Source organism: Drosophila novamexicana, unplaced genomic scaffold (genome assembly GCF_003285875.2).
Source record: "Drosophila novamexicana strain 15010-1031.04,08,12 unplaced genomic scaffold, DnovRS2.1 tig00000434-arrow-pilon, whole genome shotgun sequence".
NCBI lineage: Eukaryota > Metazoa > Arthropoda > Insecta > Diptera > Drosophilidae > Drosophila > Drosophila novamexicana.
In genome coordinates this window covers 5198065-5216357 of record NW_020824802.1, presented here as the reverse complement: position 1 = coordinate 5216357, position 18293 = coordinate 5198065, and the positions used below count along the sequence as shown (strand labels likewise).

The window sequence follows — 18293 nt, the reverse complement described above, 5'->3', positions numbered from 1 at the left end:
AAAAATCAGCTCGTCTTAGAAAATGCGTTTGATCGTGAAACTTTAAATTACCTTGATATTTCAATAAATTTTTGCAGCAGCTACGACGTTATTATACCAACAAGTCCCAGAGAGGAATTTAAAAGGTAATGCGTGAAGCAGCAAGCGAAATAAGCAGGGACATTGAAACAATTAGTCAAAACTTACAGCATATAATAGGGCATACGTTTATTTCGAGGGCGGAAATATCCGCCCAGGAAGCCGTAGTAGTTGATAGACTTCCCGAAAAAAACATCAATTAATTGTCTTAAACGTAATGATGAGTATCTAAATTTAGAAGACAACAATGTCCGGTTAATCAAACTTCCAGTTATAGATCAAGCTAAATGATTAGCAGATATAGTCAGTTAATGAAAAACATGCTTTTTAAATGTTTTGCGCAATGTCAATGGTTAAAGCCGACTTTTTTTTTAGACATTTTTAAATCTTTCTGCGGAATGTTTAATCATAGTACAGGAAGTAAAGCTTTTTTCGGAATCAGTCGCTCAACTCTGCATTCCATGTTTTCTCTGATTTCGATCCAATCGGTGGTAATCAGGTACTAGTCATACGGACCGTTAAATTTTTTAATCCTACTCTTATGATCACTTCAGTGAGATTTAAGCAGTGAGGATCAATCATATTCTTCATTCTGCATAAAATAATATGGCATCGGGAAGCATGACAGATAATCTTATTAGTCTGGTCTGATCCATCATTTTTCAGCAATCGGATCATGCCATTTATCTGAACGCAGCATATCTTTTAACAGAAGTCCAATTACACAAATGCGAATTTATGAAAGATAATTTAGAATTTTTAGGATAAGCAATAATGGTTTAAAAAGCAACCCAAAAAAATAAAAATTCCATTCCGATATTACATATTACATTTCCTCAAGTTCAGTGAGCCATTCCACTGATACATCGAGCTATACTTTATGCGCTGTCGTTTCGCAAAGAGGCAGGCCACAACAAATGGTGAAGAAACGTTATATATAATTTGGGCACTGCGAGAGCTACGCTGATTGCTATATTTAAGCAAACTTAAAATTTAGACCCCAGTTTGAGTGCGTTAACATCAACTATTCACAGCAGCGAAAGTTCTGCAAAAAATTTAATACATTTATTAGAAATCCCTATAAATGCTTTTAAAAATAAAATATTCCTTGAATTTGACGAAAGTTTGTCATACCAATTCAACATTTTATTTCCGACATATAATACCACCGACACTTAAAGAGAAAGAATTCTCGACTGAAAATTTTAAACAAATGCTTTAGTTGAATCCTTCAGTTAGCAAAACGACAGAACCAATTAAGCTTAAAATTTAAAGTTTTGTAGTAGAAGACATAAGGAACGAGCAGGAGCATCAAAATATCACAATAAAAACAAACAGTTGAGCACACAGGAAAGCATACTTTCCATCTATGGGAACAAATTAATAAACAACAAATTGTGTAAAATTTTGCAAGGATTTTGAACGACATCCAAACAACATTAAACTAGGAGAATACTTCACTACTACTTACAAAATTAGCAGTAGCTAAGCCACTAGAAACCAGAAGCATAGAGGCCATTAGAAAACAATTAAAAGAAATTTTGTTTTATTTTGGACCACCAAAATCGGTTATCATCGATAACGAAAAGTCCCTTAATTCACAGTCAATACAGTTAATCTAAAAAAATCAATTGGGAATGTTTTTAACACACCACCGCACAAAAGTACAATCATATCGAAAGGATCCATGTCCACAAAACTCATATAGGAAATTAAAAAATGGCTCCTTCTTGTCCTGCTTACCAGGCTCATCTTATTTTGCAATGCCACATATGAAACTTTGAATTATTCCAAGTCCGAGATAGCTATTATCGAACTCAAAGAAAGTAAAGTAAATTCAGGAAATTTTAAAATTGTATATCATTTTAACATTAACAAATATAAGTTAACCACAGGTCAGATAAAAAATAACTCCTTAACATTTTTCAAATCAATACCCTCTTTTCGTTTATTAAAAATTAAATCAAGCTAATTAACTTTCAATAAGGACATGATAGAAAAAATAAATAAGATAATGTAATAATTAAAGCTATAAAAAATTCCAATAATTTCCAAAATATTTTTTCTACACAATAAAATGTAAAATAGATTTATTTACAGAAGATTTAGGTAATGTAAAGCTTTGCTTTACATTTGTCAAAAGCTAATATAGAAAATACTTTTATAATATCCGAAGAAGAAACTCCATAATAATTAACATTTGTACAAAAGAAAATATTTCATTTTCATCCCAAAATCAAAGAAATTTGAAAACACCCACTTTTTAAACTTTTGAGAATACAGAAATGTGTATTAACGATCAAGAAAGCCTGTCTTCGGCACGCCGAAGAAATAATACCCTTGCAGACCCAACCTATTCATATTGCTCATAGTGCTTTGCCCGTATCTAAGTAGCACAGGGAAAGTAGTTAATGCCGAGTTTGGTCAAGAATTCTTGATAAACAAAAAAGGGTTTTTATCAAAAACCTAGTTTTCGACAGATCGTTCCTATGGCAGCTATTTGATATAGTGGTCCGATTGATAGGATTTTGTATATATATGAGGAGCATAGTCAAACTAATAAATGCCGAGTTTGGTCAAGACATCGTGAAAAACATACAACTTAACTTTCGACCGATCGTTCCCATGGCAGCTATATGAGATAAAGGTCCGATCTTAATAGGATTTTGCATTTATATGAGAACCATAGTAGAGCTAATAAATGCCGATTTTAGTCAAGATATCTTGATAAACATTTTTTTCATATAACCATAATCGTTTCTATGGCAGCTATATGTTATAGTGGTCCGATCCAGCTTGTTTTGACATAAGTGCTGCGTGCAACAGAAAGAGGGACTTCTGCAAAATAGATACGGGTATTATATTTCTAAACGACTTTCATGTTAACATTTTTATTGATAACGAGTTAAAAATAATTAAAGGACATTTTTTAATTAAATTTAATAACTTTACTTTATCCCTCCCACTTAAAACCACTACCAGCCATGATCCAACTGTTAAGACCCTTAACGGCAATAGAAGAGGTGTTCTCCCTGCAGCTCATGAAAGACCTGCATACACCGAGAGAAAACCATTACTATTGGGGTAACAGCTTCTCCGACTAGCAATGAACATCGAATTTCAAAAACTCGTATTCATTAAGTTATTATGTAGGACAGTCATATTATTCGTAGAAGCTTGGATTCTGCTAAGAGTGTAAAACACATCCCAAATGATTTACATATGGAAATTACTTGGAACGCGAAACATCAACTACCCAATGATTGACCAACAAACACATTAAGAATAGAATTTTCAAAATTTGTGAAACACTTCTAAAATAAAATTAACACTCCTAAATTAAGTTTTTATAAGGGGAAGTATCTTAAAACCGAAATAATTTGTAGCATTTATAAACTCATGTTCGAAAACCAATATTTCAATATCGCTTTTTATTAACACACATGCAACATAAAACGTAACCTTTTTAACCATTTTCAATGGGTTCATGTGTGCAATAAGCGTTTAAAAATATACTTACTGTCATTGAATGACAAACTACTTTAGTGTGAGATTCCAATAAATGCTTGTGAACACCACGAAAATGCTGATTGGAAATACTTCCATTTCTGTTAAGAATTCGTTTACGCCGCTCCGCTGTTTCATTTAATGAAAGAGTAGAATATACTTTTGTAATTTGTCGCATCTCATGACCAGCGGAACGGTTTAAACTTAGAAAGTTTGAATTTTTGTCGGTGAAGTTTCGAGAACTGATATTTGATAGAACACGGGGCAAGGATAAATAACTCATTTTTAAACACCAAGTTATCAATCTCTGCGTAATTAATTTTTTTACATATTGCACTTTATATGCACATGATTATCATAATTTTTCTGTAAATATTAGTTTTTATGTCACAGTTGTTTTTGGTATCAAACTAAATCAGTATGCGCATATTCCCATGTATCTTAACACTTTACGATTGTGTAAAATGAAGACCCTTTAACAGTGTCAATGCCGAGAACTAAAAATTTTCATATTAATCGAGTTGACCGTGGGCTGCTTTTGGGTGTGTATGAGCAGCATTCGAATTCGATATTGTTTTCCAAGTATCTCACAAGATAAAGAGAAAAGCATTAAATAGTAGAGCTTTGAGCACATACTTTATTTTTAGAATTAAAAAAAAAGCTCAATGATAATGAAAGACGTATTTCGTTAAGTATGTAGGAAAAGCTATGCAGAACAAGTGAGTGAATAAATAATTTTTGTGTACATACAGAATATGTGTACACAAAAACAATCTATGTATGTAGACACATGTTAAGTAGATACTAAAGCAAACAAGTTTGTGGACTTTTTAAATCTTTCTTTGGGAATGAGTTAATTTGTTTTCAGTTCTTTTTTATGATTAATTTAACAATGAGACAGTTTAGATTTTATAATGACGTATATTTATTTGAAGCACTAGAGCATGCATTGAATGCTCTAATAAAAAGAAAAATGCTTAAATTTTGCGATCTATTCAGGGATTGATTTGGGAATGTTAAAAATTGAATTCAATTTAATATGAATGCTTAGTTTTTTAGAAATTGGAATGTTTGTAATTAATATTTTATAATTTTTTCTAAAATTTAAATATATACATATAGGACATGACTCATACAAAATTGCGATTTATACTTTATTCAATTAGAATAAAAAAGCTTTACGGAGTTCTGAAAACGTCCAGTAGAGATAGGAAGCAAAAATAATCATTAACAGCGATATCAGTTAGGCACATGTGTCTTCTCATTGGTTTTTATGAACTCCCGATCTCAATGACTACAAAACTCATAACTTATAACTTATATATACATATATATGCAAATATACACAGATGTAAATAAGATCTTTTTATCTACAACAAAGAAAAATTCTTAGAATCCATTTTTTTTTTAATACAATTGAAAATGTAAACTTGGAGGAATTTTGGTACATGGGTTCTTGTATGTACCGATTTTAAATACCTGACCCCCGAAAATTGGGAAACTCATACTTACACCTTTTTGAGTCCCATATTTATACCCTAAACATTTTTTAAATGTCGGTCTATACACACAAATGGTATTAACATAGTTTAATTACTGTGAAGAAAAGTGAAGCCCAGCTTCAGCTTGTGTTTTTTGTGTACGTATGTATGAATTTCAAAATTGAGTTTTTCGCCCATACTTTAATAAACTCGATTACATGTACTTTCAATTCACTGACCACATTTTCGCGAAATGCCTTAGAAAAATAATGTCAGCATTACTTGGATTTTCAACAGTAAATAATTAAAATGTTACCAACCTAGTTCACATAAATGTAGCTTAAAAAGTCGATCAATATAAATAATACAAAATAAATTAACGCTATTGTCGATTTGCCATCGCCATTAGATTCAAACTTTCTGATGCCCTCTTCGTCAAACGAATTTATTGGTGTTCTACAGGAAATGTCCTTACGGCAAGTTAATGGGTTACGCAATTCAGGAAATAGGTCTCTTTTTCTGATCTTCGTTTTGGATTCTTTCGACAGTGTGCACAGGATTGACACTTTTGAAGGCGTGCAACTCTGAATATGATTATTGATCTACCAACCCGAGTGCCTATCAAGGAATCGGAATTAGTTGTTTTCAGCGTCAGTTACAAAAAGGCTGACTTTTATAAGCTGTAAGTCGATTGATCCCAACTGTACAATTGATGTTGCCATTAAACTATTTTATGATACCTCGTATTCGCTCTTTCATATCTGCGTTCCTCTTGAACGTGAAGTCGAGGTGTTATAAAAAGTTGGAGAAATCGGGAAATCGCTCTGATTTCTCCCGGTATGCAGCTGCCCGATCAAAATTTTCTAATGAAAATTCCATATTACCTTCGCCGTTGGTTTGTCCAATTTTCACAAAATCCTAAGCAATTTTTTAACTTTGTGAACTAAATTAAACGTAAGACATTTATTTTGGCTTCTTCGGTTAAGTGCAGATGAGAGCGCAAAGAATGGTCCAAGCTTTGCCGATCTGTTTGCGAACTTTTTTTAAACTAGCTGCTCCTCCTCCAAGTATAATAAAAATCAGCCTTATTTTTATCAGTTACAGAGGTTCTCAGCGACCTTAACACAGCCAAGCCGGTTTACTCACCGTGCCCTGATGGTATTCCTGCTTGGAAGGAATCGTACATTATTCCTCTATGAAGGTATTTCCAAATTGTCTGCTATACCTAAAGTTTTTGAGATAATCATAACATCTGAACTGAAACATTTACGTAGTTCTATTATTTCATCTTCCCAGCATTGGTTTGTAAGCGTAGATCTACAACCACTAACTTTCTTGAGTTTACTTCGCTAGTTGATAGGTTTAAGAAAAAAATGCAGACTGACGTCATCTATACTGATTTCAATAAGGCTTTCGACTCAGTCTACCACTCCCTACTGCTTCATAAGTTATGCTTTCTCGGCTTCCGGCTTCAGTGAATCTCTTGAACTGGATTTCAGAGTATTCGTGAAACAGAACCTGAAAGATTCTTTTCATAAAATCGTTTTCTAAACGTATTCTGGTGGCTTCCAGTGTTCCTCAAGGTAGTCATCTTGGCCGGCTACTCTTTACTATTGTCATCAATGGCCTTTCCTCGATACTGTCTCACTATCGAGTATTAATGTATGATATTAATGTGAAATTATGCCTTGCATATAAACATATGGCATCTTTCGCAAGCTGACTTTGATACGTTTCAGGCTTGGTGTTTTTCCAACCTCTTAAATTTAAGCTGCTCCAAATGTAAGGTAAAAAATTTGTACACAAGCCCTCCCTAATTGGTTTCTTACCGCTCGAGCGTATCACCAGTACTTGAAATTATGTTAATGATCTGGATGTCATTCTTGATCATAAACTTAAATTCGACTCTCATGTTAATTCTGTGGTCAATAAGGTCAGAATTATTTTGGGTTTCATCAAGCGACGGACGAAGGAGTTTGACGATCCGTACATGAGAATGTCTCTTTATAAATCTTTGGTACGACCTAAAGTTAGGTAAGCGGCATGTATTTGGTCGTCACAATATTCTATTCATCAAGACAGAATTAAATCTGTACAGAAATAATTATTGTTGTTTGCCCTTTTTGGCTTGAATTGGGATCCTCGTGTGCGGTTACCGTCATACTCCAGCAGACTTCTGATTATTAATTATTAAGTAATCGTTGAACAATGCTTGGTGCAATATTGAGCCATAAAATAATTACTGGTGAAATCAACTCTTCAATGTTGACTAGCCAATTAAATTTTTCTATCCCTACTAGACTAACACCACTAGCCATACAATGCATTGTATGGTTAGTGCTAACACGTAATTTTACAGCTTGCCGTGCATGACCCGATCAGGGTTCTCTGTGATGTTGTAACAAGCAGTATTCTGCTCGGAGTCTTCTCTTCTTCGTATAAAGTCTTCTATTCTAAACTATTTAGCAAGTCTTAGCTTATAGTCTTGTTTGTCTTAGCTTATAGTCTTAGCATAAAGTCTTAGCTTATAGTCTTAGCATAAAATCTTATTTTGTATTCGTTTTGTACTTGTAAAAAGTATAGTAATATTACGTTATAAAGATCCAATTTACTTACATTCATACAAATTGTTGTATCAAAAAAATTGTCTCTTATATTTTCGACGAATAATGAATCTGGCACGCTACCCAATACCGCATTATCATAGTTTTTTGTTTCCACTGCAGTGTCAGCGTAAGATCCAGCATCAACCTTTGTAATAACATCCTCTTCCTCTTCATGATATGGAGCCAGTGAAGTCTTAAAAATATTTTCATCCAGTTGTGACTTTTGTCTTAAAAGGGACCCGAACTTTTCAAAAAAACTATCGTCAACATCCTGGAGCCTAAACAAAAAAATGGAAAATATCATAATTTGTAATTAATTTATTAATTAATTCCTTTCAAGACTGGGAGATCCAGATTTAATGGATTAAGCTCTTTACTTAAATAGTAAAAATGACGTCAGTCTGCATTTTTTTAGTAGAGAAGAAAGCTTAAAAAGGCTGAAGTAGGTTTGAATAAACCTACACCTCACAAGCCATGCTAAAATTATGCGTAAATGTTACAGTCTATTATATGCGACGGCAAGCGTAGTACCACAAGCGCAGTACCTTATAATATCATAGTACGTATAGTACGATACGAAACATAAGGAGCTTAAAAAATAAATTTAAGCATAACGGCAATTGTTCGCATTAGGCTGATTGGTGGCCCAACACATTCGCGAGAACGCAACTTTATCTTAAAAATAATAATAATTTGATTATTAATTTAATTTGACTTGAAAATACATATTTTCTACGGAGCCCACCTCAGTACACAACATACATTCATATTTCAACACAAATTTGGGATAGGTCATGATCAGCGCTAGAAAACTAAGAAAATAGTACCGTCGAATCCCGATAATTCGATATGGCAAGGGGATCAAATTTCTATGATAATAACAAACCAACTGTCATTGACTTTAAATTGACCATGAACTCTTTTATTTAGCTTCAACTAGGTCTTCGATCGATTGCGTAATTCGCAACACCTTCCCGGTGTTACACTTAAGGTACACTCATTAGAGATTTTCGGGTTCTGTGATGCATCAAATCCAGCTTAAGGTGGAGCAATTTTTAGAGCGTTATTATTTCGCATGGTTACTGCCAAATCCAAGGTCCCACCGGAGCTGCCAGCTCTTTTAACTGCAAAGCTTATTGCAAGTGTTCTCATTTATTCATATTCAACCTTAAGGTTTTGCAGGCACAATATATTTCTTTGCTTTTATAACCTTTTGGTACCGGTCGAATGGTAAATAAAAAACTTTTATGCAACTGTTGTGCACGAAATTACCAAAATCGACGAAAAACGTTTTCATTAAGTTTTTATGTTGGGCTTGGAAATATGTTTGAAATCAATCAAACAAAACTTAAAAATATACACAAAAAATCTTTGATCCGCATTTTCCACAAAGAAAGATAATTAGAAACGTCTCAATTAAATTTTCATATAGATCCTTTAATATGAATTTGAATCAGAAACTGAACCAAATCTTTGCACCACATTTCCACCAAGAAGGAATGGATTTTCCGAAAACTGTGAAACACCCCTCAAATTAATTTGAACAACAATCTTTAAAAATGAGTTTGAATCCGATTGTTTGATAAATAAAGAAAGATAATTAGAAACGTCTCAAATTAATTTTCATAGAGATCCTTTAATATGAATTTGAATCAGAAACTGAACCAAATCTCTGCACCACATTTGCACCAAGAAGGAATGGATTTTCCAAAAACTGTGAAACACCCCTCAAATTAATGTGACCAACAAGAGAGAGGCAACCCTTTATACAAGTAAGTGTGAGTAATTGTTTCAAAATATAGATGATTAATTGTCCGTATTAAAACGAACCACTTTACATATTAATGTGAACTAACGTAACATGTGAACTAACGTGAGGATCACCGTATGCTTTGGTTCAATTATATACAACCGTAGCTATAATAAGCTTGAACAGAAGAATATTAACAGAAAATATTGAAATGGCCCGCTTTTAGAAGTGAAATTTATGTGGGAGAAGCATGGTTTCTTGAGAAAATCAAGCAGAAATCGCTGGATACGCCTCTGGAATGTATAGTTAATCTAAATTAACATTAATTTGTTCGAATATTTTACATATACACATTTTTATAAACTTAAATATATACAGAATGAGCAAGATAAAAAAGTCTTAATTAACATTAATTTGTTGAAACATGCTTTATAAATTCCCCGCACTAGGATGATCTTCTAAGATTTTATCCTTTATATTTTAATAGACTCAAATCCGACATGCTAAAAAGCAAATTTTTTAAACAAATATAATATGTGTACATTATAAGTTAAGGAAGGAAATGAAACTGATGGTAGAAATCTCCATGTGTGGTATTACCAACAATGGAAATATAGACAGAAGAGTCTTTCAACAACCAAACATAACTGCTTAGATAGCAGGAGTAAGTGAATCTATTATACATCGATTTAGTGTTGTTTTAACTGCGAAGGCTATATCTATGATTTCTCATGGTTTAGTCTATTTATAAAATATTTACACGGTGCAGACATCATAAGCAATGTTTCTCTTTCAATTATTATGATGCCAGAGGTAGTATTTGAAGTCAGAATGGTAGGCAAAGTCGTTCAGTGCCTTTTCTGGCTGGAAAGCATTCACGCAGGGATGAACTCAATCTTGGCGGCTGTAGATTTTTGGTGATAGGAAATCCGTCCACTAACGGAACTCGGGAGATCATGATGCCTACGCAGAAGGGAGTGGGAAATGAGTCGTCAAGCAGAGTAGCCTCCTTCAATATCCCGCCGCAAGAGCGAAACATCTCGGAGGTCAGTTTTGAAAGTTGCACGGCTAAGAGGGTAGCAAGTGATTAATCTCTAATCGTCAGCAGAAAGTTACACGCGCAGCTAGTTGGCACGTATTGGTAAGGGAAAAGAAGTTTTTAACGGAGCGCTAGAGTTCCAACAAAACTGCAGGATGCGCGTAGTGCATTGTGAATACTGTAGTAAGAAATAAAACCGATAAAAATAAGAAAGATATATTTAACGGCCAGAAACATAGTTAACGATTATCTTAATTGCTTATGAAAGCAGAAACAACTTGTCTTTGGAATTAGCGAAGTTATGACAACATTCCAGATTTCCTAAATTTTTTTTGTTTATTTGTTAATATTTACCAACAAAGTTAAATTATATTGGAAATCATAAAAAACATTCTGTCACACAACGCTTTTGGCTTTCTAACTCTCTTCCTTTTTGAGCATTGAGTCATTGAGTAATAAAGAGAAGAGATAAATGACACTCTGCTTTTTTACCGTTTTAAAATTCATGAGCCGTGGATCGGGTGGGTCCGCAAACGCAAAATCAAACCCAAAAATAGCTCATTAACTATGGGAAGCAACAACAAATCACTTTCAAAACAGCAGTGCGCACGAAAATCAATTTTTTCTCCTTCACCCGTTTTGATCAGCAAGAGGTTTGTGATGAAAGGAAACTCAGTGCTAAGAAAAGGAACAAATAATGCCACTGTAATCTTTCTGTCGTGCCAACAAGGCAGAGCGTAGAAACAACAACAGCACAATTTGGGTACTAATGTTATTGTTGCAGAGCCGAGTCTCGGTGCAAGTAGGTAGTCAATTTGAATGCCAGCAGGCCATGGCATTCAAATCAAAGGGTTACGCGCACTGCGCGTTAAAATAATGAATTATGATGTCACATTTTATAACATTTTATTTCTATATATCCCCATATAGAAAACTGTTTGTCCTGACTGACGGACTGACTGATTGGTGATCAACGCACAGCCCAAACCGTAAGAGCTAGAAATCTGAAATTTCCACTGTAGTTACCTTATGCGATGAAGGTGTACGTTACGACGGGGTTTTGCAATATACTACCCGCAAGTCTGAAAAAATCGCGAAAAACGTTGTTATAAAACTTTTTTGTTTACCATTCGATCGGCCTCAAACTCAATTTCAAAGTTCTGTGTTTAAATTAATTTGAGGATGTTTTCCACTTTCCAAAAATTTTATTCCTTCTTGGTGGAAATGGGGGTCAAAGATTTGGTGGATGACGTTTCCCCCTCTAATTGGTTTTCAAGGCAAACCATTTGAGACGTGTTTCACATTTTTCGCAAAATCTAAGCTCCTTCGGTAGCAACGATTCAAAGATTTGTTGGGCTAAGTTTTCAGTGGTGTCCGATTGGCTTCAAACTTAGTTTTCAGAGCTCTACATGAGAACTTAATAAATATGTTTTTTTTTTAGCGATATGGGAAATTTCACCCACAACAGTGGTTAATTAGCGAAAAACGTTTTTTGCTAACCATCCGATTGGCCTCAAACTCATTTTCAAAGGTCTTTGTTCAAATTCATTAGAGGGGTGTTTCACACTTTTCGAAAAATCTATTTCTCCTCGGTGGAAATTGGGGTCAAAAATTTGGTGGGTCACGTTTCGCGCTCAAATTCATTTCCAAGGATCTACATAAGAAATCATTTGAGACGTGTTGCACATTTTTCGCATTGGCCGGGGTATACCCGCTAGTATATTATATTTTCCAACCTTTATAATGAACATTTAAATAATTTATGAATAGGGTACTTAGTAAATAATAAATACGAAATGATCGCACATAAAAAGCCTTGGGATGTGACGTCACATACATACGCAACAGAATGTTGCAATCTTCTTAAATTCATAGACTTCCCTTGGCTTGGCAGACACATACATATATGCAGATTTGCACCAATATGGGTGAGATGAGACATACAAACATACTACATACGTACATACAACAACTATTTGGCGCGTCAAGGCATTGATACCCTTTTTTATAAGAATGGTATATCATTTTTAAAGAAAACAATTATTATTGGTTGTACTAATAGTTGCACACTAAATATTAAATTATAATTTTATCAGACCAGATCAAAAATTTTATTTAAGGGTTAGTGGTATTTGGGTACAGCACTGATCAATAGTCAAAATGGAAAATGTTTTGAAGTTGTCCCTGAATTTTGGGCATCGGCAGAAGTAGCTGCAGACAGCCGGGTGTAGTGTTTGCAATTTGTGTTTGCAACCTTGTTTTCGCCCATGAAGTATTTCGAAAAAGACCTTTTGATCCAAACGCCTGCCTCTTCTCTTCACTCCAGCAACAGCTTAACATACGTTAAGGCGTCAATTATAGAATGGATGGATTTTACGAAATGTGTTAATGAATTTTAACATTTATATTTTAAAATGTGGAGTTTTCCAAAACCCTGTCTGCAACTTTATCATACAATGTATAAGGTGATTACAGTAAATATGTAAGCTTCCTAGATTCTATGGATAAACTGTTTTATATATAGAGGTAAAGTTCTCGTTTGCAAAGTTGAGTAAATTGATTTTGACCAAATTTAGAATTAAGACTACTGATGAGCTTATCCACAGGAGAGTTGAAAATTGACATATCATAAATTTATCGGTAGTTTACTTAAAGCAGCTATTGAACTGACAAAGATATTTGGCAGTCTTTATTTATAAAAAAAACAATATTTTGCGAATTAAGACCAATCTCAAAACTCTCGGGTGTGGGAAACCAGATTCACGATCCAAATCTTAAGGGAGACATGGCTCAAGCCGTGAAACGAACCGATTACATTTCTTTGATTGTTATACATACATATATGTATGTATTAGAGAGCTGCATTGCTTTACTCACAACACACGTTAAATTGAATGGACTCGAATTGAATTGAATTGAGAGTTTGCGAGGCTCACAATGAAACGAATGAGTACCAATGTTAATGCGTGCATTCAGCAAAATGAGTGGGAATAAATAAAGCGTTAAGCGGAATGAAGTCGAAAAAACTCGAATTACTCGAGTGAGTGACTTCATTTCGTCCGAAATGATTTTTTTGCCATTCATTCAGTTCTCTAGTATGTATGCATTCACAAACATATAAATTAACCTAATACTATCCGCTACCATCGAAAAACGCCAACGCAGCGGCCAGCGGCGGCCCCAGCGGTCAATGCCAGCTCAATGCGAAACATCCGCTTAGAAATTGGTCACCTGCCCAATTGCCTTTGCTGCATTTATTGGCCAAAGCGCTCTGCACCCGGAGTTCTCAGGTTTCGATTTAGCTTTAGCATTCCTTGTTTTTTAGTTTTTACCTGAATACCATCCGAGCTGAACCAATTTACATATACAAAAATATAAACCAACGAGACTGCTGTCTTACATACATATATGTACATTTACATATGCATTTATAGATGAGTAGCGAAATGTACATACGTACATACATATGTATAGCCTACGTAAAATATTTTGATCGATTTATCACTTACGTACATATATGTATATGTATATTACCTATTTTCCCCACATATTATTATAGACTTAGCACACTGTTGTCTAATATATTTTATTCGGTTGCGCAGCTTCATTTGGTTTCAATTTGTAATCATTTTTGGATCTATGTATACAACAAACTTCTCCATTTCACGAAATATTTCAATCAATTATTCACAAAATAAACAAAATTTTAGTTACACAGAAGATAAACCAACTGCTTTTAAGACAAGAATTGTTTTAGAACTGTTTGAAAAGTAAAAACTTCACACGTTAGTAGCCAAAGAAGCCAAATACATACATATGCACAATACCAACATTTTATTTACATACTTAGAAATTGACTTCATGGTTCATGAATTTACGACATACATATGTACCTACATATATAAAAAATACATACACAATTGTATACATTTAAATATTAATCGTATGTATACAAACTCAACTTCAAAACCCATTTTTATGACTTCGCGTGCTGCCAACCCCCTATAACAACGAAGACAGTACATATGTACATACAATTATATTATGGTATTAACAATCGTGTGCGCTAACAGTCATAGGGATGTACATACATGCATACATACAAATATGTATTAGCCACGAGAACCGAACCAACGTACACGCGCAAGCATATGTACATGTATGTAAATTTATGTAAGTGTATGTTCAAATAACTTTACATGGCGTTGATCGCTTCGTGTGTTTAGAATTCAGCAGGTCGGTTCATATTTAGAGATTATACTCATGCAGAGAAGATAATATACATACATATTTTCAACAACATGTGTGGCCTATTAAAGGCAAGTAGGCGGTAATTTTAATTTCAGTATGTCAGTCGCCACGTCGACCTTGTTTTTTCATTAAATAAAAAGATACTTTTTAACTTGTTTTTGATTATTTACAGTTAGTGCTGCTTATATATAAATAAAAAAAAAAGAAAAAAAAACAGTAACATTTAAATGCTATTAAAACAAAAAGAAAACAATACTAGTAAATTTCGTGATTTCCCGACTAGTGGATGCCCTGAACCAAAGACACTAATAATAGCCTCTGTCCACTGACCACATTTCTTACACATTTCTGAAAATGGCACATTTTTGCAAAATGTGTAAAATGGGGCCTGTACGTTTTCCCACAAGAAATCAAATTTCGAAAATGTGTAAATTCGCCCCGAATATTTCGCGATGATTAATCGAGATTTCTATCGATGTTGTGAAAAAATCATTACTATAAAAGCAACGAAGGCAAGCGGTAACTTTAAATTATAATTTAAAATTTTAATAATCCCACAGTTTTTAACATTTAAAGATGGACAAACCCTGTAAAGAGTCCATTAAACAGAGCCCTTACTTCGAGATGAGTTAAGGAAAGAAAACTTTGCGGCGCTTATGTAACTCAAAGCAACTCAATTAGCTGTTTATTTAGAGAAGCGGTACTTGTCCCACTTACATGTTACCGACAACCGATGGAACACCAATATGTGAAACTTGAAAATGTGACATTTCTTAAGCCAGTGGAGAAAGGCTATAGTAAGATGAGTAACGCCATACAACAAAATGCTACAAAAAATGCTACTATGCAGTTTGAATTTTTGAAAATTGAGAACAAAAACGAAATTAGTATCATTGCGCTCTCACAGCCGAAAAAGCAAAAACGCTAAAAATGTAATTTACTCTCAGGTTCGGCTCTATGAGGGTCGTACAGGCAATTGTGTTTGTATGTGAGTGAATATACATAACAGCATATCTAAATGTGTTGTTAGTCGCTGCTCTGGCTTTTGCTGGCAAATAAATACATCTCGCTCGTTTCCTACTGCAGACTTTTTTCTAGTCGATGTAAACGATGATTTAAACAACAATTCCTTTAAATAAAATTATTATTATTTTTATTCCCCAATTAGGAAATAAGAATGCAAATTTTGTGTTATTAAAGATACATTTTTAATATTTTTTTGACGCGTACCTGTTCTCCTTCAATATTAAATAACAGTGCTAGAAAAGCCAAATATTAGAATCGCTGCCCCTGCCCATGACGGGCTGGCAGCAGCCGAGAGCCTTATTTGAATATAAATTAAACTCTATATTTCAAAACACTTATCTATAAGGTTCAATTAATTGGAAAATAACAATAATATATTCTATATTAATAATCAAACTTAAAGAAATTATTTAAAGCTTAGTACACAACGTGCATTCATATGTCAACGCAAATTTGGGATAGGTCATAATCAGCGCTAAAAAACCAGAGCAGTGAATAACAACACATATATACATATTTTGATGTACTTAATATTACAAACATAGCTTGCACGCCATTGGCAGAGACAAGAACTTCTCTCAAGCATACACTATCCAAAAACAAAAGTATTATTAATCTATGTGTGCTGTTTTCTGAAAATAGTTGTTACACAAGATGAGCTTTATAACCAAATTTGTTCACTTTTAAATATCAAAATTTCGCCTTTGCTAACAAGAGTCTTAAGCCTTTTATGATCATTTCTTTTCAATTATAGGAATTTTCGATTAACGCACTCCAATATATAATATACAACAAATAACAGGTTCTAGTTAGGAGCCCCCGACAAGGGGATACCCTGAACCCTCTTATTTCAACCCCTAAATATTTGTAGTAATAAAGATAAATTTTAAAAAAATTTTCCCTGGTTTCGCTGGGTTCGAACTTGCAACTAACCGCACTACTTGCCGCCGTCTTCATTCAAAAGCCACAGAAGCAAAAAAAAAAAGTTTCCTCTGCAGGGCTCGAACTCGCGACATACCACACCACATGCCACCGCCGCTACTCAACAGCCACACCAATAATTAAGTCTCACTGAGAAAAAAAGAAAGAATTTAATTCAATCTCAATTACAATGTTATTGATAAAATTCGAAGCAGACGCGCATGAATGTGTGTGTGTACATGTATACAGAAAGTCTTTGCGTCGCAAACACGTGTGCAGTATATCTTATTTGTATTCTCAAAAGGTCAATTTCGTTTTAATAGTGGTTTAAATTGGTGGGCAATAAAAGTTGGGTTATTAACTTGATTTATAGCTCTGGGGTGGTAGCGGGGAGGTGGCGATAGGTATAAAATGAAAGATACATATATATAATATTCTAGAAGCAACATATCATGTTTGGTGGCTCTAGATCTTAATATTTACCCAATATGCTTAAAAAACAGGATGTCGATATCGACTTTTATCGGTTTTTCGAAACGGAGTAAACAAACGCGATCTGCGCAGGAATTAGGAGGACCTACAGCTAAAATTTCAAGTCTCTAGCTCTCATATGTTCTGATATCCTTGCGTTCATACATACGGACAGACAGACGGACGTGGCTTAATCGACTCGGCTATTGATGCTGATAAAGAATATATGTATATACTTTATGAGGTCGGAGATGCTTCCTTCTGCCTGTTACATACGTTTATATATGCACAAATACAATAAAGCCTTTTTACCCATTTTTAATGGGTTCAGGGTATACAAATTTGCTGATTCCTGCATCTCTACAAAAACAAGATTATATGGGGACTGGTGTTCTGCTGTTCACCCATCAATTCAAACCCGAAACCATAAAAAACTAAGGCGCGAGTTACCTTCTCAGCCCCTCTTAAGATGACACCCCAAGCCCCCACGGGATAAACCAACGTAGGCAATTTTCACTGTGTGGGCGACGTTAGTCAAGACACTCTGTACTTGACCAAAAGTGCCCACACAACATAGTAGAATTGTGAAGCAATCAATAATTACAAATCACAAGAAGGAAGGCACATTCAACACAGGTATCGGGATGGCCCGACTGCGCCAGTTACCGAAGGGATATAGCCGTGCCTATACTTCAGGACGACTTATAGACCAAAGGCAGCCACATACGAACAAACCCATCGAACATGTCGTTTACGCGACACAACAAGTTCAAAAAAACTGCAAGTGGTGCTAAATTTCAGGGCGACTTGTCCACCAAAGGCAAAAATACACAATTAATTAAACTACCCACTTATGCGTCATAACAAGTTCAAATAAACTGCAAACGGTGCTACATGCAATTATTTGTTCTACCATGGCAAACTACACATTTATACAATAAAATTCATAACGAATACATTACTAATAAAATGCAATCTACAAATAACACACACGTTTCACCACGGGACCTTCATCTTTCGCAAGCTTCGTATCTTTTTTTTTAAACAACAATCAAATAAAATTAATAACCTTTTGATAAGTGACCAACTCAAAAACATTTTGTTCATCCTACATTTATAAGACTAAAAAATAAAAACGCTTACAACTAGAATAAATATTAACA

The 18293-nt window shown here is 34.3% G+C and overlaps 1 protein-coding gene across 7 annotated transcripts in view; it reads right to left on the bottom strand.

Annotated features, from left to right (window-relative positions):
- Positions 1-18293, bottom strand: part of LOC115760404 (protein unc-13 homolog 4B) — a 142663-nt gene that overhangs the window by 110199 nt on the left and 14171 nt on the right. For 2 of the 7 annotated variants that reach the window (XM_030701707.1, XM_030701703.1), the window contains exon 2: positions 7683-7950. In XM_030701707.1, the coding sequence (XP_030557567.1) occupies positions 7683-7950 (268 nt within the window). Of the gene's footprint in view, positions 1-3598; positions 3884-7682; positions 7951-13995; positions 14105-14377; positions 14407-14748; positions 14766-15429; positions 15498-18293 lie in introns of those variants that run through there. The other 5 variants (XM_030701706.1, XM_030701709.1, XM_030701708.1 and 2 more) reach the window with 5 other exon arrangements.